Raw genomic sequence first — 22,497 nt, 5'->3', positions numbered from 1 at the left:
TGAACAGAACAGTGACACTGTTTCTAAATTAGGCTACCTCAAATCTACTATGCCACACACTGCTATTTCTTGTTACCTATCAGTCGACATATACACTGAAACAATATATCTACAATACAATATTTCGGCCTGGTCGATTTAATATATTTGCACAAGTACAAGGCTGTCCTCTGAACTGTGCAGTATGAGTCGTCTCACAAAGTATTGCATCACCTTGCTTGAGAGACTAAGATTGTTTTGTCTGAGAGTTGGGAGATCTTGTATCTTTAGTCTATTTACTTTGTTATTCTTAACATCTCTTAACCTTTCTGGTGTTTGCTTTTAGTGACTCACTAAAACCTCAGTCTTCTATAAACAGCTCTGCACTTATTGTATAGTACAGTCCTTTAAGTCCTCTCTTCTTAAATAATCCTCTTGCCTTTCAAGCTGAGATTTGTATTGCACAATTACAGTAACTGGTAACTTTTCCTTGCACGCTAACTGCCCGATCCACCTCATTCCTTCTCATCTATAAGCATCGTCTTTTGTTGCGTTTCTTTCATGGTAGCTTGTGATTATAGAAATGACAAAGACTTATTCTACACTTGCTTGTACTTATTGAGCTTATTCTACAGTGCCCCCTTTGTGACTTTAACACTCAACTTGGATGGTGTGTATGCAACAGTTTGAAGACCAGTTTGACGTGCGACACTTTTCAGCTGACCCCTGAGCCGTCTCAGGTCAAGCCTGCAAGCGAAGAAAGCGTTGAAATGCTGGAGGGGAGAGAGTATGTGGGTCTCTGACTGTAATGGCATTTGAAGAGAAGAGTGTGAAGGGAACAAACACTTTGCATTCTTCAGCAAACCCACTGAACCACGGAAAGATCACAAGATGCCTGGAGGATACAGCCTGTAAGAGTTTTGTCTTCAAAAATACAGCAGAGCAGTCGGGTCAACATGATGATTTGGAAGACAGGAAAGGGGTGGAAAGAGCTTAGTTATGGGTCATCCAATCTAAATTGATTATGCAATCAGGCACAAATATGATGACATCCTTTCTATGATGACCAACGTTTAAACAAGATGTCAATATTTTTATCTGGGTGACAAACAATCAGCAATTTGAAGCACTAAAACAAATAGAAAGTTTCTGCAAAGCTGAAGCTGGAATTTAAGATAATATACCTGTATACCCGACTGATGTGAAAAGCCAACTTAATGGAGCAGCAGTGAATGAAAGAATTCAATAAACAAGTAATGTGTCACATGAGATTCTTTTATAAATAAACAACATATATGTAGCTGTTCCTCTCACACTGCACACTGAGGGCCAGTATTGAAAATTGTGTGTTAGGTACACTGGCACAGCAAACTTAACAGCCTGTCATGTTTCGTCACAGTTACGTCTTCTACCGCTATAAAGGGCCAAGGGGAACCTGTGGGCTCTTAAACCTGATTAAACTGAGTCAACTGCTCAGGCGGCAGCCACAGACAATAATCTGTGTGCGTATAGCTTTACAACACAGAGGCCTTTCTGATCAGTTACTGCTACTGAAAAAAAATCATAAATATGTGACAGTAAATATTTTATTGTACATGAGTTCACGTCATTCTTTTTGCTGGTACTTTTGTACTTTTTTAGTGGGTCACATTTATTTAAAAACTAAATAATAATGGTTTATCTGCTACTGTTTGACTTCTCATTGTGTTACTGACCTCTTAAGAATGAGTCATTCTGGGCGTCACAACAGCCACATATTATATGCTAAAAAAAGACACAAATCATTTTTTGTGATCTGAACATGAAAGATAAAATGCTGTAATGTTCCAACCACTTATAATATACTAATGGCAACCTTGTAGTACACAGATTCCATCTAATCGTTGACGTTAGTGGACGTAACCACCAAACTCCCAATCTGATTACAAGAATTACCTCAGCTGTAATTATTTTAAAATGTTCACGATAATTATCATCCAGGGTACTGTTAACAGACTACAGGCCCAAACAAGTTCATGACAACACAAATCTGACACTTTAAAAAGGTATGTCCCTCTCAGGCTTATTCCTTAGATCTTATGGCGCCAGTTTTTTTACAGGAAAGCCCTGGGCCAAACAATATTTGCACATACTTGTTTTTTATAGATTGTTTAAGCCTACTTGGGTGTCACATAGGTGGGTTTTGCTAAACAGCAGAAGGAGAATACAAGATGATCATGTATAATACATTGATAAAACAACGTCTGGGTTTCCAGGTTGTGAGAAAACTCTTTGGCTAGTATTTAACCTCTCTATTTGGAAATAATGCAGTTATAAATGTTGGTAAACCATTAATAAAGATTACGTTTTTACAACAATCCATCAAGTCTGTAGTTGTAAATGTTAGTTGTTAATAAATGGCCGCTGTGTTAAGGACTCAGCCTTGTACACGGGGCGCGCACTCTACCAGGTGAGCTACCGAGGCGCCCCATTGGATGTTTTCTTGATGAGGACAAAGCAAGTGTCATGCTGGAGGAGGATAATCATCAACCAAAGGGATTTTTCAAAACCTGGCAACCTAAAAGTTGTTCTTGCTCATAAATGATCTGTAAAGTATTTGTAAATTATTAATTAATCATGAATAAAGACATTAGTTGTCTATTTAAAAGACTTTATTAAGGGCGCCTCATCAGAAATTACTGTTTGCCTCATCAGAAATAAATGTTTTGTATTTTTTTCTTACTTTTTTGCCTTTATTTCATAGTACAGCAGAAGATAGACAGGGAAGGAGGAGAGAGAGGGGGGTGACATGCAGCAAAGGGCTGCAAGGGCTGGATTCGAACCTGGGTTTTCTTCTTCTTTCTTTCTTTTTATGTTGGTAATCATCTAACACCCCCATAAATTTTACTGTATCGTGACCCCCAGGTTGGGAAACACAAGACAATTATAAGTATATATTTTCTACGGATGACAACAAAGCTGCCACTGTTTGAAGTGTCCTGATGCAGAAAGCTCCACACATCTGGTACTCAAAGCAGGACAAATGCTAAGCTTTGTTTGGGAACTAGTATTTGACCAGGAAAGCGTTAGAGCAAAGCCTTTTGAAGTTGTTATGACCCCCGACTCGGCAACAGCCAGCAAGCAGAGAAGGTGCTCACATCTCCGGGCACGTTTGTCTTTTTTAATATTGCTTTTTATAAAGCCGATAAAAATCCTTGAATATCACTTGAAATTCCAAATATCTGGAAAGAATTGCAACATTCTTTATTCACTTCATGATCCAAAAAAGATTTGTTTTGTATAGATGTTTTTCCGGGAAAGACTGGCAAACTAAACAAAATGAAACATTTAACTGAAATGAAACATGAAGCATGTGTTACATGTTACTGTATGATAACTAGTTTATCTGTACTCCACTTTAGCTCTGGCTGCAGGAGAGGTGCAGCCGCATAGTGTTACACTGACAAATAAGGATGTGCTATCAAGTGCCACTGGCAACCAGGACCGGATATAGCTCACGAAGTGATGGTATGCAAGTGGTCACCTTGTCACAGGAAGGCAACAACTTGAAAGATTTATGAATCCTCGACTGGCTGCTCAACTCTGTCCAATGAAGAGTCAAAATGACGAATATTTTAAGAGCATGAATGTGAGCACTGACTTTAGAAACCCACAGAAATGTAAGATAAATGTTAACTAATACAGCACACAGGTCAAGTCTGGGAGGAACACAAATTTAAAAAAGTGTTTGTTGATCGCAAACAGGTAGAGCCACTACTGTATGGCCGATTCATCCCAGGACTCACATGGCAACTTAGAGCACATTTACACTCCTGACACCTCACTCCTGCATGCTCCGACACACATGGTCAGTTCAGAAATGACCAGAAGTTACCCCATGGAGCAGTTCCCTTACCAACTATGGCCTCAGAGCCCCAACAGCTATTAAAACTTGAGGTCTTTGGTTTGTTTAGGAAGCAGGACTCGTGACTCTCCAGGGCCCAAACTGCAGGGTGACCACGTGTTTTCCCCTAAAGGAAGGTGAGAGAAATGTGGTAAAATCTTTGGTCTTCAACTAATGCTGAAACAATTTGTCGATTAGACAGATCAATCGATCGACAGAAAATCAAACGAATATTTTGATAACCAATTAATTGTTTAAAGTCATTTATCAAATAAGCTGGTTCCAGCTTCTGAAATGTGAGGACCATTGTAAATAGAATATGTTTAGGTTGCACAAAACAAGCAATTTGAAGACGTCAACTTGGGCTCTGGGAAATTATGATGAACATTTGTCACTATTTTCTGATCATTTGTACAGTTCAATCAATGAATCGACCAAATAAGCGAGAGACAAATCTATAATGAAAATAATCGATAGTTGCAGCCCCATCATCAACCCAAAACAGTGGTCCTAGATCAAACTGAGAGACAAGTTCAATGACGTCCAATTTTGAGCTTTATGAGCTTTTTGAGCTTTTTGAGCTTTTTGGACCAAAAATGACAGTGTCTGAAACTTGAGGCCAGATTCTCTCAATGTGACTGCTGCTATGACCAAACATCTACAAACCGACCAATCAGAATACGGCATGAAATGACGCAAGATACACTGACTGATATGATATTGCAAGCATGATTTTCAAATATTTTATTTATTTCTTAATTTATTGATTTATTTAATGGAGAGAGTGCACATTAATAACAATTGCAGTAAATGTGTCAGAGTTAAGATTAAAATAAAACAGTTACTGAAAATTGTTTATAGGCATACAGAGCAATATAATAAAAAAGGTCATATTAATGTTTGTAAAGATATCACACAGTGCAGTACACAAAATAAATGTTAAAGTTAAGTTATCTGACACAGTTAATCTGACACAGATTGCTACGAAGCTTATTTTAGTTTCATCTCGCACAGTGTGACATGCAATTAACCTGCAAGATTGCTGTTATCGCACTGTCGCCTTAAGTGTGTTAGGAATCATCTTTATGAAGAAAAGTTTGAATATGCATTGACAGATCGAGGATTAAGAGCTAATCTGAGAGTTAAGGACCAGTGGAGGAGAGTAACATATGAGCATCTAGGACATAGACATATATTCAAAAAGTAGATATGTTATAGATACATATATATTGTATTTGTGCTCCTTTAAATGACAGAGCCAATGTGGTTACTGTAAACACAAAATATTCCTCTAGAGGAATGGATATTGATGTTATTTTGAAAAGATCTCCAAGAAACAAGCTTTCTTGTATTGAGCTCTGTCTGACAAACATGAAGCAGAGCTAGAGATTGTATAAAATATGGGTCACCAGAATACTATTACTGGAAGCTGGAAAACTTTAAACAACCCTGGATCACTTCCTGAAATCTCTCACATGAAGAATCGATCTACAGAGGGATCCCAATAAAAGCAGTGATTCAGAAGAGACAGAGCTTTTGCCAACAGCACACTGTGTATGTAAAAGTACAATAGCTCAGTCATTACATCTGGCAGATGGAAAAACCAGTTTCTAATCTTTTTTTCCACTTAGTGTTCCCAGTCTGTGGCTGGCAGAGTTACATGTAACTCCAGTTGAGAAGCTTTGTACTGCTGACAGACACACATAATGACAAATAAACATTTTCTTAATTTTTTTCATTATTACAAGTGGCTGATGAAGCTTATGATAATTTTAATAATATGTTTACATATTCTCTGTTATGACTTCACAGAATATTCTGGATGTTTGTTGAGGCCTTAAACATAATAGAAAAACAAACAGAAAGTCAGATTACTGTGTTTGTATGTCTCAGTAGCCTGACTAACACTTGCCTCGTGTTTAGCTTTCTATTTATCAAAACTTACAGAAGCTTACTCAAGCTATTGTAAACGCATTATTATATTAATATGTTCCAACTCTTGAACTGAATAATACGTATATAAATTATACGTGGCCTACATCTGAATACTTTCAGTGAAAATAATACTTTGTAAGGCTCTGTCTTTCATATAAAACAGGAGCATTTTACTTAGATTTGCTTACTGTATGTGTGCTTTTAAATTAAATTATTATTATTATCTGGCCCTTCTTATCCGGGTACGGGTCACTGAGCAGGACTGAAGCCTCCCCCAGCATGGATTAGGTGAGAAGCAAGGTACAGTCACCAGTCTATCACAGGGCTAAGAAACATTTTTTTAAAAACACATACCAGCATACAAACACACCAAACGGCCCCAGGTCTCTGAACACAGAGCCACCATGCTGCCCCAGCTTGTACTTAACAGTATCCACCCTAAATAAGACAGTATACATACTATGAACAGCAGCCAGTGAGACACTTTAGTTGCACCACTGGTTGCACACTGTATGATACAGACAGGCTGTATCTTGCAGGGCAATCAAACCAAATGAGTTTATTATAATGAGCATTTAGTACAATGCAAGCTTTATGGGTCAAAGTGACATGCTGCCATGTGTAAATGTAGGCTATCACTGTGGGCCTGCTTCACTTTCTCCTCAGAGAACATTGGCAGGCCCTGGTAGCATAAAGACGTTATTAATGTTGGCTATAGTAGAACTGATAGGAAGCCCACAGCTTGTGTTATGTCACTGAACACTAGCCACTTTCAGATAAAAGTCACACAGCCAGGCTTGTATGAGGCCCAGGTTAGCATGAGAGAGAGGCAACAGAAATCTAAGGTTTGTGCCAAACTAGATTTATGCTTTGCTGTTTAACCTCATAACTCAGAATAATAAGGTTTTACGGCTTTAATTTAATCTGGTGCTATTATATGAGCTTTAAGACTCCGAGCTTCAACATAAACAGTGCAGCAACCCAATGAGCCCACTTTCACTACAGTAATGGTTCCAACTCTTACTACAGCAGGGGAGATGTAAATCTTCCACCCCCTCCTCCTTTCAATTGTCCTTAGGTAACTCTGTGTCCATGAGACTAGTGACTTTTAAACATACAGAGTTGATCTTAAACTTCTTTTGTAATTATACATTAATCTGTCCCGATTCATTGATTGTTTAGTATATAAAATGTCAGAAAATAGTGAAAAAATCCATCATAAGTTCCCAGAGCCCGAGGTGTCTTCAAACTGCTTGGTTTTTTTTCTGACTAACAGTCCAAAACCCAAAGATAATCAACAATGACAGACAACAACACAGCAACACAGCAAATACTCAGATTTGGGACGCTGGAACCAGTCAATGTTTGGTGTTTTTCGCTTGAAAAATAACTGAAATGATTTATGATTATTAAAAAGTCGTTAAAGCACTAATACAGACAGGCAAAGCTGAAACTGAATGATGACAATTTGAACTTTTTAGATACTAATGGTGATACAGTTTTGGTCATCTAACTCTCGGCGTGAATGCGAAGTATATTTCCCAAAATGTCTAACTATTCCTTTAAATGCTACTTAAACACAGGCTGCCGCGCCTGAACAGTACCTGATTAAAATACAATCTAAAAGTGGCAAAATTATAATTTAAATCAGGAACTACTGTGTCTGAATAACAAGATTACAAATCTGACCAACTTTCCGCCCAAGTTTCAGTGCTTGACAGTTTTCGATACTCAGTGCTAAAGATGCATTTCAGTTGGTACCAAAAACTATTAAAGCCATAATTTACTAACTCTTGTTTACATCACACAAGTGATCCTTTGATACTTGCTGTTGCCTCTACTTGTACATTATAGTTTAAACTGATACTGTATGTGTGCTAGACTTGATTCTGAAGTTTAAAGCAATGCGCCAACCTTCTTTCCATTTATACCAAGCAGCACCAATGAACAAGTGATTAATAACAGCCCACACTAGGCACAATATCAGTAGAGAGTTTTATGTGTTGCAGGAAAGGGCTGCCACAAAAAAAGTTCTCATTAGCCAAACCAAAAAACCACAACCACACAAGGAGTGAAGCAACTTTTACAACTTGGTACGTCATTATCATCAGAAAACTGTCTCTCAGCCTGTATTTATGCATCCAAGGAATTGGCTAAATGGTCGTGAGTGCTGCAGTATTTTTAAATGCACTCAAGTCGATCTAGCATTAAACATGGCCCTCATAAACTCTGACAGTGCTGAAAATACAGGTGGCATGGTGAAGCTGTTTATATAGAGCATGATTAAACAAAGTGTGTTGGTTTTAGGTTTAAAAATGAAACATGAGCGTATAAAAGTGTCCGAGGGTCTGCTGCAGGCTGGAAGAAACTGCTGGAAGCAGCCCTTGAATAAGATCAGGTATTGTGCAACCAATGCCCTTTAAAGGGGCTCACCAAAAGGACAGTGCACTCAGTGCCTCATTCCTATCAGTTACTAAGTAGCTAACTGTTGCATTCAGTTAGTTGTGCTGCCACAGTAGCAAAAACAGAGGGTTGTAAACTCTTTTTGCCTCAGTGTAGATGAATGGAAGTGGGAGGGGACCATACACTGGCTCATCCATTTTTTCACCTCTACATTTCCTCCCAAGCCCAGTTTATGTTGCCTATATGGCACCTGAGTCACCCGTAAGCCTGTGAGGGGGAAGGGCTGCTAGGTAGCTGCCACCTGCCACCTTCTTCTTGTCTTGCTTCTGTTAGAAACATCTCTTACAACCACGTGTCTTTAAAGCTCTAATGTTCTTTTATGAATTTATTCCACTACAGGTTGCACTACACAACTGTATCTTCAATTTCTTAATTACTGTAAAATGTGCGATTAAATTGGCCTGATAATCAGACTGGATTGCCACTTTACTGTATTTCACTTTATTATTTTATTTATTTATTATGTATTCTATCTGAACTGATGAAAAACTGATAATAAGATAATTCAATAAATCTGGACCAAGAGTTATAGGTATAAAATTTTGTTTGATCTGTCAGTAGGTTTAACCAATGTGTTACTGGTATTTTTGCCCTGTCCCTTTAATAACACAGCTTTTTTCATTTGTTATTTGTTAGAGCTATGAGTAAAAATGGTTTGTATTCACTAGGAATGTGTTTTTGCACAAAGCCAAAGGGTGTAAAATAATCATCTATTGAGGCCAACCAATGCTGGATTTTTTGGCCGATACTGAAATGTTTGAGAGTTTAAAAAAAATCTGATATTAATATGTCAGCTGGATATTATTTTTTTCATGTAAGGGCCCCTTAAATTTGCTTATTAGACATTTTACAGTTAAAAATAAATTAGTCAGTGTTCTATTCAGTTGGAAAACTGCTTCAAAATTACCTCAAACATTTCTGTACTGACTTTCTTTTTTTCAATTTTTATCAGACAACATATAAGCTGGTACTGGTGTATCTGTTATAAGCTAAAATTAGCTTATAATATTGTCCATGTCGACATATCATTTAGTCTCTTATCATTTTATCACAGTATGACAATATGTGCATGTGTTAGTTACAATATAAATATATGCACACATCCACAAAACATTAGTAAGCGAGAATATAATAGAAAAAGTACCTGCACCCTGAAAATGTATTTAGTGTACTGTATATTAGCGATGTTTAAACCCAAAACTGGTCTTCTTTGGGCATGAGACATGTTTATATATATATATATATATATATATATATATATATATATATATATATATATATATATATATATATATATATATATACACAAATACATATATGTTATGTTATATATAGATTTCCTTCATGAGAGTGTTTGCCTGAGGAAGATCTGTGTCGGGTCCAAACATTGCTAATATAATCTTATATCTCTGATTCCAGTGAGTGGTTTCTTTTCTATTGTATTATGGCCTTAATATCAGACAGTTGGTAGAGTTTATGAGCAGTGATGTGAGCCCTGTTGTGTATTTTACGCTGTCCTGGCTGAGCTTCGGTATTGCATGTCATGGAAGAATCTAAATGTATTGTTTATTTTTGTGTGCTAGCACAAAAACTGTTTTTACACTGAACACAGGCCCAGACAGACCTGTGTTCAGTGTCACAACACTGACAACATGCTGCAGCAGAAGACCTTTGAGTGTCTCCGTACAAATGATGATCTGCATAAGTAGGAATCAGGTAAAGCAGATGTTTATTTGAACCCCCTTCACAATATGAACAGCTCATCTTAACTGCCCACAGATAACAGCTCAGGCTCTTAAGGCATGTCTACCTGACTTGTAATGACGCAGCTTCAGCTGCTGCTCTGTCAACATTACAGGGGTGATTGTGTTTAGCCACCAACGGCCAGTTTTTGTGTTCATTCAAGGCACATAGGGAGGACGGGGTGATGATTTCAGTTAAGAAATGCGACGGCAGCTGAGTCTTTGAGGTTAACTTATCACAACAGTAACCATATCAACAATGGCCACCTTTAAGCTTATTAGGAGCGATTAAGGAGCTTAACTGGGCCCATGTCTCAAGTAAAGTGATGAAATAGCATGCATGTTTCTAATATGGCCACAGGCCAAAGAGCCGGTTTCTCTCCACTAAAGTTTGACTTGTGGTGTTGTAACAGTGCAGGTAAAGAGGCGTCTGTACCTCTCAGAGCCTGGGAGTGACTCTGTTTCTACCTCCCCCAAACAGACACCTGTTGTGTGAACTGACAGGTTGGGCTCTTGAGGCAAAAGTTCCAACCTGCTGGTGCTGGAGCTTGAGCTTTGGGGCAGATTCACTTCAACCTGGATAATCCCCGATTGTGTGTGCGCTGGTGACTCCTACAGAGTTTAAACGCAAGACAAAGACTACCTCTGTGCATTGTTTACTGAGCAAAGGGAGAAGGTGCTTTCATGAGCAGCAATGTCTCAAAACAACTTCCACTGTCTTTAAGATCGGACTGATCAGAATAAAAGAGATTGTTGCCAGTGGCTATGTAGTCCAATGTCAGTGTCACAGAGTTTCATTTGAGGTTTAGAGGGTATGAGGACACAATTTTGCACCAGCTAAGGCTGCCAGATACTGATACCAATGCACGTCACAGACAACAACAAATGTTAAGGGTGAACTTAAGTCTTAAATCTTTAAATCCTCCACTGTGCTATCAAACCATGTAAAGCAAGATAAGTGGCAGCTGTTACCCAGGCTGTTCGGGGCCTGCATGCCAAACACTGTGGCATAAAAAAAGGACAGACGCCGCTACGTTTTCATCAGACTGGACAGACAGAAAGAGTATGTGTGAAACTGTAGTTGATCTGTCTTACTTGTGATGTTTACATGCTACACGTGAGCATAAACCCCCTACCCAGACATAATCTCACAGATCTCTTAGTCCTGCCTCGCAAGGTGAAAACATTTCAAAGCACAGATGCCACTATTATCATACACAAATACTGACGGTAGATCATCAGAGCTGAATATAGCCTAAATGATCTATTGCCTCTTGGTTGTTCTTAGTTTGCACGTGAGGTGTTCAGAGAACTAGCCTTGGTGTCACCGGTTGTTAATAAAAACAGAGATTAGAGGGGATCATGGCAGGCAGAGTGGTTCAGTTGGAGCTGACTGCTGACAGGATGACCTGGGTTACCATGAAATGGCCTGACACAACCCAACTCAAGGTCAACAAGGAATAATATTCAGCAGACTAGCTGCTTCACATCAACTCTGATGGCCTTAGTGGGGGATTAGAGCTGAGTGGGGCAGGAAAGCAGGGAAAGTATCAGCCTATATACCTGACAGGTTTGTGGAGGGGGGAGAGAAAGGAAGATACACTACAGGGTAAACTTTAGCATGCAGATTGACATAAAGGGGATTCATTTTCTTCTTAATTTATCACTGCTTTTATCAGCAATCCTCGAGCTATTTAAAGAACATATGAAATGCAATATTCCACAATTAAAATTAATCAAATGTGGTGATCAGCTCCTGCATGCAGACTTTTCCATCCAAATTGGCAACTTAAAGTTTTGGTCTATAGTAAAATTTAAAAGAATCCATCCTACCTGTAGCTCACACCATGCCACCTCCACTGTTGTCTCTGTGTCCAGGCCTTTATAGACCGTCTTGAAAGATCCCCTTCCAATCTCTATGTTGAATTTGAGATATCTTCCATCAGGCGAGGTTGCGACCGCCTCGGTCTCCAGGTCATCTTTCTCTTCCTGCTCCCACTGAGTGTTAAACGTGATGCGAGACAAGATCTTGTGCTGTTTATTCTGAAGTTCATTTTCAGACTCTGAGCTGGCGTCCTGAGCGCTGGATCTCGGGACATGATCCCAGTTCCCACTGTGAGACCCTGCGTCGGGCTCCTGGCTGCCGGGGGGCGTGTTGGAGCTGGTGCCAGGGCTGGAAACGGGGGACGGGGACGGCGGATAGTCGTCAGTTTTTTCATCCTCTGCTCTGGACTCGGACAATGTTAGAATATTCTCAGCTGACCAGGACAAGGCTTTGGAAAGGACGCCGCTGTATAGAGGCGAATCAATGTCCATACTAATCTTTTGCAGCCCGTAAGAGTTTCTCCGTGCGCCCAAACCGTGCGTCCTTAGCACGGATGGGACCCGGGATAAGCAGTCGTCGGTCATATCCACAGAGAGGCCTGGAAAACCGCGTCCTGGTATCTCAACCTGTGCGTGTGACATTGTAGCAGGTTCAACGCCTTCTTGTTTGAGAGCCTACACGTGGAAATGGCATTAGGACAATAGAGCACCGTTACTTTAAGTTCCGAGTTATTTTTCCATGATGTCAATTAAGTAAGTGGCCCTAAACAAAGACTGACCACAGAGTAACAGGTCTGTTACACGACTAACAAGACATGGTTAAGCATACCTATCTATAATAGATGAGCTGACATTACCTGTAGCAACAACCAACCTTAGAAATATCTTCTAAGTATTTAAAAAAAAAACGCAGAAAAGTAAGAAAAATGTACTTACTCATCACCTCCGCTGCGTAAAAACAATTCATAAACGCAGCTTAACGCATAGTTCCTATCAAATAATCCGAGTTGTCCTCTTCTCTTCTCTTTACAAAGTCCTCAGCCATAACCTCCGCTGAAAGGACGGGGCTGCCTATATCAACAGAGCTCCGGAGGGCTGTGCGTGTTGTGCGCTCAGTGTGCGCTCCCGACTCCGCCCCTCGCAGCTTTCACGCGCTAATAAGACTATCCAGAGGGATTAATTAGTATATGATCAGAAGAGTGATTGCAAACTAAAACTCTTTAAAAATCCAACATTTCATTAACATGTTTTTCTTTTCACTTATGCCTAATTTGTGTCCAAAAAGATCTGTAGGATATCTTTAAAATCTTAACTGTGAGTTGCACAAGTTGTAAAAGAAAGGCAGTGTTTCAGAGAGGATCCATAAACCGTTATTTGACATCGATTAACTGGACAGGTGCCATACGTAGCCCTTCCACTGACGTCACAGACTGTGCGCAGAAAGCACCAGAACAGGATGTCTCCTCTTCTAATTGGCCAGTAACCAGCACAACCTCTCTAGTTTATCTGAATTTCACTACAGGTTTCTCTCTGTCTGTCGTCATGTAATCAGCCTGAATGACAGAGATATGCAGCCGGGGGGTAAAGCGCGCGGGACTAACCTGCAGGGGGAGCCACACCGCGGAGAGTTGCTGCTGCTGCTGAAACAAGACACCTTTATAAGCCAAGGCCAAACTGGGCCCCACCTGTCCCACAAGTGCACACACCGGGTGTTGTCAGAAACACACACACACACACAGACACAGACACACACACACACACAGACACAGGATTCCCTGGAGCTGTATCATCACAACAGGCAGGGACACACAGCACATGATGTGAGAGCAGCATCCAGTATGCAGTCATTCAGGACAGCTGTAGGCAAAAAGTAGAGCATAACATCTCCATCACTGTGGTTCCACTCTGCACGTCCGCACGCTGGGGCGCTGTCAACGTTATCATTCGTGTTTTTCACACAACATCTAAGACAATTCAAGACCTTTAAAAAGACATTTTAAAGAAACAAAAACAAGCAAATTTAGCAAATTTCTAATTTATTTTCCTACAGGATATGAAAAAAGTAGGTTGAATATAGACAGACAGAGAGAGAGAGCGAGAGAGAGGATAACGGGCGTGTCACAGTAGCTACTGCACAATAAAAGGATGACAGCAATCTGTACATGAAGTCCACTATTAGTACACTCAGCTGAGTCGAGCCAGGATTGGTGGTCCGAGTCTCTGAGGTGTTCCTCTTCTGGAAGCATTTATTCTCAAAATAAAAAGTCCCCCTGGTGTTCTGGGATTTCTTTGGGATGTCTGTTTGGAACAGAGGAACAACAGCCGAGCAAAAGGTCCAGAGCTAATTATACCGAGGAAATTTGTTAACAGGGAAAATCGGGATAAAACTAGTCGTATTTACAATAAAGAGTAAAGTTACAGTTGGTGGGGAAAGATTTTCCCCAAGAGTCTTCAGACATGATAGTGTTTACCCTGATAAGACTCATTGCATGTTTAAATTGCAACAAATGTTACCTCAAATGGAGTGACAACTTTAAACACAGTGTCACCTCAAATGCTTTTTTTCCCCAAACCCTTAGAAATGATATTGTTCTCTTCCAATAAGAAAAGGCTTTGAACTTGGGCAAACCAAAAGGCAACAACAGCTGCATGACCAGCATCCTCTTGGCTCGGCATTGAGGTGCACCTTTTGTAGCCTTAAATGGCTAAATCTTAAAATTTGCCTGTAAGGTACAGTATGAGGGCTCCCAGACAGAGTGTGTGTGATTCCAGCACTGTTCAGAAGAATTTGACCCCCTTTCCATCATCCATGGTGATGATCTCGGCTTTGCCTTCTGTTTGTAAAGCCTGCAACGAGCGCAGCAGCATCCACTCTTCTAAACCGTGGAACTCTGGAGAAACACGTTACAGTTTATGTCAAAAGGTACAATAATAATAATAATAATAATAATAAAATATATAATAAATATAAAACTATTTATTCAGCACCTTTCAAAGCAAAATTACAAGGTGCTTTACATGGGAAACTCACGACTGAAACATTTCAGGACTACAATTAAAAAGAATTACGCAAGTAGAAAAAATTAAAATGTCAAAAAGATAAAACTGGAAAAATAAAACTCACATTAATAAAAGCCTTTTTTTCTTTTGAGAAGTGATTTAAAGGATGTCACTGACTACAACAGGTTCTATAGTTTACACATGCAAGTGATTACATTTAAATATGTTAATCAATCAGCTTGAAAAAATGTATTAATACTGATTCATCTTAACATTTGAAATGGTACCATACCTTCACCTTCTGTGTCATCACCATTGGACAACTCGTAAAGTGTAAACACAGAGTTGACCATCCCGGTTTTGGAAACCTAAAATGTTAGAGAACAGAATAATGGTCACTCTGAGGAAATAGATTATAGCAAGAATTAATAACAACTGTTTTCCTATGACAGTCAAGGACAGACGCAACTCTTGTTCTCCTTTGACGACCATTTTCTGAGAAAAGGTTTGGGGTTTTATTTTTTAATACTAGAGCGATGAGATGTGGGGCACACGGTTATAAATAGAGAATTTAATAAGGTGCAGCAACTAATGTTTTGACAAACTAAGTCTTCATCGGACATGAAGAACACTGAGTCTGCTCATGGTTAAATCATCCAGCTGGGACTTCTACCTTCAGTGAGGTGTGCACGGCTTTTCGGTAATTTTTGATAATCCCTGTCACAGTTGTGAATGTTAGAGGATCAAACTGGCGATGATCTATATTTTTGCTGTTGTCAACAAATCCCATGAAAAGACCAAAACAAACAATACTTTTGTCCAGTACAGTCTGAGACTGTGGGCCTCCCCTCAGACATAGCTTGGAAAAAGGCGCCACCTCCCCCCCCTTAGTTTCGCTCACTTCCTGGATGCCTATGGGATCATGATTATGTTATTTGATCCCATAGACACTCAAAAATTGAGCCAAGATTGCCTAATATTGCTGTTTGACATAACTTCAGACTACACCAAATACATAAAAAATGTCTATCTTTAGTTTCTGACTCTGGGAAAGTGGGAAAAACAGTAAAATTTCCCAAAACTACTGTATCTCTGAACTCTCTCTAATCAAATCACACACATTTAGTCTATTCTATGTGATCTCCTTTTGATAACTAATGTAATAACTAATGTAATACTTTTTCACTTCCATTCACTGAGCCTCCCCTAAAACTGTCTGGAGCCCCCCTGGGGAGGCCTGCCTCCCACTTTGAAAGCCTCCTCTTTAGTCCATTTCTCAATACTTATTGACTTCCTCAGCCTGTGGCACTCCACAACAGCATTCTCTCTTGGTGAAGTCTCACAAATGTATAGTTTCATTTAAAAAAAAAAAAAAGGTTCATTCATTTCCTAATAAAACAGATGGTTTACTTGACTCAAACTGGCAACTCACAGTCCTTAAGAATGAATGTTTCCCATTACTCAACACTGATAAACAGTAAATTCATCAAATTCAGTGCCTCATGTTGCTATTTTCCAAGCTACTGTAGCTGTCATATACCTTTGAGGATTTCTTCACACGAAAGTGGGCGTGGTTTCATCTAAACTGGGTTGGAAAAACGATAGACGGACTGGATTTTTTCCAATTAGCTGACCTACTTCACAGTCTTTTCAGGCACCCACTGGCAACTGCAAAAACACATGTATTGTCTGCCTTGGCGATGCTCTATTCTGCTGTTGACTGTATAAAAACTATTAGGCTATTTCATGTATATATTTATGCATGTTGGACCCGCTGCAGCGTTCATAGCCTTTTAATTTTCATTTTTTTACTGTATGTGCTAATTCTAGGAGATTTTACATTTACAACTGGTAGTCTGTAGTATGAATAGGCTGCAACGTGCTGTCTAATAAAAGGAATAAATATTGTTGATCTTGTTCTGAGAGAATAGCTATTGAAATCTATTGTGGAAATTGAGATTAAATGGACATGGACTGTAATACATTAGTGTGCTTGAGTGATTATGTTGATCAGGTGAAATTTTATGAGACTGGAGCTTCTAAGTATTTTGATGTAATGAACATTTCAGCGGAAGTCCATTAAGATTTTGTGGATTTTATAGGTCAGCAATTTCCATGATGTTGCTTCAGATGAGGCAGGCCTTATTTTGGTAGAATATTTTGACTATAGTAGTGATACAATACGCTGCTTCCTGTTTATGTTTGTGTGTGTTTCAGAGGGCTGACAGCACAGTGAGAGTAAAGGTTCTTAAGGGAGAACACACAGCTTTTCCTTACAGCCCAAATCTGTTTCTGTAGTGGAAACCGATTTATTTACACTCAAACAGGCTACCTTTGGTTGGTTTCTGTTTTAGTTTGACTTTGGATCTGAATTATTTGTCTCTGCAATAATTTCCCTGTCTGAGGTCTTTGTCCTGCACAAGTGTACATGTAAAAAGCCGATTAAAACCCTGGTTACACGTATGCATGGTCAAGAAATCTGCGTTCTCTAGGAGAAACCTACCTTGATTACTAAGACCCGGTCTCTAGTTTATATGACATTTAAGAAATAAAGTTACTGGAAAAAGCCGACTGTAACCGTTATTGGAGAGTGCTTATTTTTTTCCTTTTGTAGTTAGTTATCACTAGATATTCTACATTCATATCATATCATATAAAAAGGGTCACGTAGTGTAGATCTTACAGGGTCTTACGCTGTAATTATCTTCGAGGATTTAATAACATAACACAATAATATTATAATACTGAACAACATGATCTGACAGCAGCAAATTACACTGCTTTCAAATTTAGCTCTTATTTATTGCTTTAGAGAACATTTTCTTTTTTCCATTTTTACCTAATCAGCCCCATAAATGTACAAAAATGTACAGTTTCAGAGACAGTACAGTGTGTCTTTTGACGACTCACCCACTGGTATATTAACTTCCCCCATTCCTCCGGTCGTCTCCACATGACTAAACACCGAGACTTGTTTTTGTCCAACCATTCGAGGTTGCCTGAGGTCAGACAACACAATGATTAAAAAAAATGTTTAGGAATTTACAGTGACACAATCAGAAAAGTATTCTTAATCTCAACACTGCACAAACATCTAGACAGAACGAAATTTACCTTTTTTCCTCAATTCCTCAAACACAACTTGTATTGCTTCCATTGACAGTTTTCCTGAAATTCAGTTAAGGCTGAACAAAAAATGTAACAAAATGTAACAAATGTACAGGAGTACAATCATTGTCTTGATGCTAGTTTGAATTTCAAAACATCTCATCTTGCTCTCAGCACATAAATGTACAAATTAAGAAAATAACTTTCTTAAACGACTCATGTGACTTGAGGCAATATATCAGATTTCACGCTGCTCCCTCTGAAGCCACAAAAGGCTTTATACAACTTTTTTCACATATGCATTAGTACTCCCTGAGACCTGTAAACAAACTATGATGTGTTCCCCTTTAACTGCAGTATCACCAGGTTCAGTGATGATGATATGACCACACTTCATGTGGTGGAACTTATTCACTAATAATACATATTCACCAAAATCAAGAGGAGAACCTCAAAATAAAGTGACTTAAAATTTAATTCAACACAAGCTGTAGCAGCAGTGTGGAGGGCAGCTAGCAAGGTGGCAATGTACTAAAAAGCATTTAAAATTTGATTGTGAACATTGTTCACATAATTTCGTGTGGGTAAAGTGTAATTTTATATCCCAATAAAGATGGCAGCCTATAAACACTTGACTAGCGATCCAAATCAAACGATCTACACATGCATGTAAGACAACAAGGATTTGAAACGGGTGTTTTAGAGTAAACTATTCATATAAAGGATCTTGGATCAAGCTGTATAATGTATGATAAAGTGCTGGCCTTGACTGGACCACAGGTGGACTGTTAGGATACGTTCTATCTTCTTGTTGTTGAACACGGGACTTTCTTGAGCCTCCATGACGTCCAGGGTGTAAAGCTTGTGATGCCGGCAGTAAGATAGAGCCAGGGAACACCATGCCGCCAGCTGTTTCTGTCTCGTATCAGCATTGGGCTGTAGCCTGTCCACAAAGAGGTGAGCAAACGATGTATACCACACTCCCCACAAGGCAAACAGACACAAACAAACACCATATTTATTATATTTCATTTGATACTTTTCTGTTTCAGCATGTCCAGGTCCCATCATGGGGTTTCCTCTTTTTTGTGTGTGTGTGTTTTGTGGACACGTGTGTTATGTCTATGTTGTTTATGACAGAATAAAACCAAACCAGACCAAGCAGCTAAAAATCCTGTGATGTTGGCTCGGGCGATATGACGATGTACCGACAGATGATACAGTGAGACAATAGTCATCAGAGATTTTGCTAAACTGTTTATATACGTGGCAGCTATCCTTGTAATATCTCATGTTGTATTATACGATTGTGGCTACATCAATGAGCAGGAGAAGCATCTTGAGTTTTTTGTATTCAATTCACTAGATTAGCCATTCACATTTGGTTATTTTATCTATAAACATTTTCTCAATTTAATTTCCATAACATTTACTATTTCTGTCCACATACTTCTATATACTTTTGGTCGGAGCCCTGACCTCAACCCTATCCAACACCTCTGGGATGAACTGGAACACCAACTGTGACCCAGACCTTATCGCCTAACATCAGTGTTGGACCTCACTAATGCTCTTGTGGCTAAATAGGAGCCACAAGAGCATTACATTATGTTTGAGCCCTGTTAATTTATCTTGTGATCATTTACACGGAATAATCAACATTTCTGAAAAAAAGGGACCGCAGCAGATAAAAGTCAACATGCTTATCACACGTTAGCAGTGATTTAATAATACTGGCCGCTGGCATTTTTCCTGAAATTTAAACACTTCTGAGAAGAACACTTAACAGTTTTTTGTGTTGCACAGTCATAGTAATTTTAAATGGTTGCCACTTGCCAGTGTGCACTAATTTACTAACAGCATAAAGCACTGAGGTCTTCTTGGTATTGTCCAGCCGGTATTACAACCCTAATCTGTGACCCTGGAAGATCAACTACAGGAAAAAGACTGATGTGCTGACCAAATACTTGCAGGTGAGATGTCAGTGCTCTACAGACACACCTATACACTATTGGCCACGGGTTTCTGTTGTCTCAGCTATCAAAAATTGTGACCCTATCTAAAGCACAGAGGGTCGAGATAAATGGTGAGCTGTCATCAGCCCTCGGTTGTGATATTGGTGTACCTCAGGGATCAATTCTGGGGCCCCTGTTTAGCCTTTACATAAACTTCCCACTGTATGCAATGAGTCTGAAATTCAAATGTATGATACTGTCATTTATTTACATGCAACAATCAAACAGCAAGCTGCATGTAAGCTCGCGACAGTGATGGCCTATGTCACACAGTGGCTTAATAACTCCTGTCTTCACTTAAACATAAAGAAAACAGTGTCTGTGTTCTTCACTAAAAGGTCAACAGATAATCTCACAGCTAATTTTCATGTTGCAGGGGAAAAGCTGACAGTGGTATCTGATTTCAAATGTCTTAGTGTAACAATTGATTCTAATCTTATATTAAAAAAACTATTTAAGATTGTAACAAATGTAGTAAAGTCCAACTTGTCAAATTTCCGCCACATCAGAAACTGTCTAACTACTAAGGCAGCAACACTATATTTCATGAGCCATGATCATGTAATATTTTTCATACTGTTTGACTAGCTGGGCACAAGGCTCCTGTACAACACTAAAACCTGTTCAATCAGTATACCACCAGGCTCTTAAGGTGCTTGACAGGAAGCCAAACACCCATCACCATTGTTACTGCCTAAGAAATAATAATTTACTGAGCTGGGACAATCTTATCAAATTTACAGATGCTTGTCTTGTCTACAAGATTCTGCATGGCTAGCTAGCAAAATTTGTGACCCTATTATTATATTATTATATATTATATTATATTTTATATCAGTAGGAACTCAACTTTTGGTAACAGTTATTCAAATATAGCGTGTGACCATGATACAAAAAACAGTGGCAATATATAGCTGAAATTCCAAACCAGGTCACAGAATCTGATGGGTCACAGAATTTGCTGTAACACTGGTTAATAGTTTTTGAACATGTACGTATCATATTAGTGTTTTGGTAGCTGACAGCTTAAGTTGAGGCAGTGTTGGCTATCAAAACAGCTAGCTAGAGCTAAAAGCTAAACTCATTCTCTAAACTTGCACACACCACCATAAATTAACTAGATGTTGATGTGTATAAATATTCGCATGCAGTCGAGCCTCAATGAGTCGCTGAATGAAAACTAGTGGAGCTGTTACATAAACTTTAAAAAGCCAGTAAGCTAGGTGTGTACATCCACTTCCCTAGCAATCTGTTTTGTTTAGCCAGTTAGCCGGCTAACATGATGGTAGCTCGCAAATCAACACACTTCGATTCAATAAACAATGGAGGCTGATAAGCAGAGTTAATACATTTTTTAAAAGTCTTGTTTAAATATGGTTCGGGAAAAGCTGACTTACGTAAAAAACGGTGGGAAATTATATTGCCAGGGCCACTCAAAACTCATTGCAGTTGATGCGGTATTCACAGCTGACAGCTTCCGGAAGCGAGTCCAACCTCTCAAATGGTTCCGACTACACAGATTTACCAAAGACTTTACAAAATAAAAAAATTATAAATAAATATGAATACAAATACGTATACATAGTTACATTGTAAAAAAAAAAAGGCATACAAATTTGAAAAATAAATTATATAAAACATAAAAAATTAATACAAGTGGTTTATATGAATTATATGAATTACCAATGGTGGAAGGTAACTAAGTACATTTACTCAAGTACTATACTTTTGGAGATACTTGTGCTTTACTTGAGAATTAAGTTGGGTTTTTTTTTTTTGTTGGTTTATTTATCATTCAGGACCAGGGTTTGAAAACTGACAAAACGTCAGACAAAACCATCAAGCATTGAAAAAAGTGCATGGGTCTATAAAAACCTAAATACAATAACTGATCTGAATATGGTCAAATAAAGTGCATGTAGCAGACTACAAAGTAACAATAAAATATTAAACAGGCTAGTAAACTGTAAGTAATAGTAAATATATTATTACTGTTTAATGGCACTTAATACTTTGGTAACACTTTATTTGGATAGTCCACCTACAGATAGTTTATAGAGTATTTGTAACATTTCAACAGCTTATTAGTTGAGATTCAACAACAGCTGTTTCAAAAATAAAACCACTTTCTGATATTACAGCGCTGTGGTTAAGGTTTGGTTAGGTTTAGGCACAAAAAACATCTTGGTTAGTGTATGTTCATGAATTGTCACATATATTCTATTGATAATCTGTTCTACATCTACAGACAAAGCGAAACAATTGAAATGTTAAAAATAAAGGGTTACCAATACCTTTTCATACCCAACAGTATATAAACTACTTAAAAATAGTTCCACCTAACAGCAGCATTTAAAGGCTGCTTACACATTAACGCATCAGTAATAGTAAAACAATAATGTACCATACATGATAAAAAGTCAATTCTGCAAAATTAGTATTTTTTCTTAATTTAAGTACATTTTGCTGGTTATTTACTTGAACTTGAGTTATATAACATTTGACTTAACTATCTCTCAATTTCAAATTGATACCAGACTGTTGTGTT

The 22,497-nt window shown here is 38.6% G+C and overlaps 2 protein-coding genes across 5 annotated transcripts in view; both read right to left on the bottom strand.

The window, feature by feature from the left end:
* The window catches only part of wnk4a (WNK lysine deficient protein kinase 4a), a 44,631-nt gene extending 31,364 nt beyond the window's left edge, over positions 1-13,267 (bottom strand). Inside the window, exons 1-2 of one of the 4 annotated variants that reach the window (XM_044179947.1) lie at positions 12,763-13,267; positions 11,836-12,501 (exon numbers count right to left, since the gene is read on the bottom strand). In XM_044179947.1, coding sequence (XP_044035882.1) covers positions 11,836-12,468 — 633 coding nt within the window. In that variant the 5' untranslated portion in view covers positions 12,469-12,501; positions 12,763-13,267. Of the gene's footprint in view, positions 1-3,874; positions 3,984-11,835; positions 12,502-12,762 lie in introns of those variants that run through there. The other 3 variants (XM_044179948.1, XM_044179949.1, XM_044179950.1) reach the window with 3 other exon arrangements.
* A 578-nt stretch (positions 13,268-13,845) lies between these two features.
* Positions 13,846-21,475, bottom strand: vps25 (vacuolar protein sorting 25 homolog). The gene is made up of 6 exons (XM_044179953.1): positions 21,347-21,475; positions 18,732-18,877; positions 17,941-17,994; positions 17,737-17,825; positions 15,119-15,194; positions 13,846-14,717 (listed from the first exon to the last, which is right to left on the bottom strand). The coding sequence occupies exons 1-6, from the start codon at positions 21,391-21,393 to the stop codon at positions 14,605-14,607; spliced, it is 525 nt and encodes a 174-aa protein (XP_044035888.1). The 5' UTR covers positions 21,394-21,475; the 3' UTR covers positions 13,846-14,604.
* Between the last annotated feature and the right edge of the window lie 1,022 nt (positions 21,476-22,497).

The sequence above is a fragment of the Siniperca chuatsi genome, linkage group LG20, assembly GCF_020085105.1.
Source record: "Siniperca chuatsi isolate FFG_IHB_CAS linkage group LG20, ASM2008510v1, whole genome shotgun sequence".
Taxonomy (NCBI): domain Eukaryota; kingdom Metazoa; phylum Chordata; class Actinopteri; order Centrarchiformes; family Sinipercidae; genus Siniperca; species Siniperca chuatsi.
The sequence above is the reverse complement of the archived record's forward strand: the minus strand, read 5'-3'. Positions and strand labels throughout refer to the sequence as shown.

Bases quoted from the DNA above. Each gene is read 5' to 3' on its own strand.
- vps25 (XM_044179953.1), bottom strand. From the start codon at position 21,393: ATGAGTTTTGAGTGGCCCTGGCAATATAATTTCCCACCGTTTTTTAC. The intron at 18,878-21,346 runs GTAAGTCAGCTT...CTTTGTGGACAG, and splicing joins AATTTCCCACCGTTTTTTAC to GCTACAGCCCAATGCTGATA. The intron at 17,995-18,731 runs GTATCCTAACAG...ACTGAATTTCAG, and splicing joins CAACAACAAGAAGATAGAAC to GAAAACTGTCAATGGAAGCA.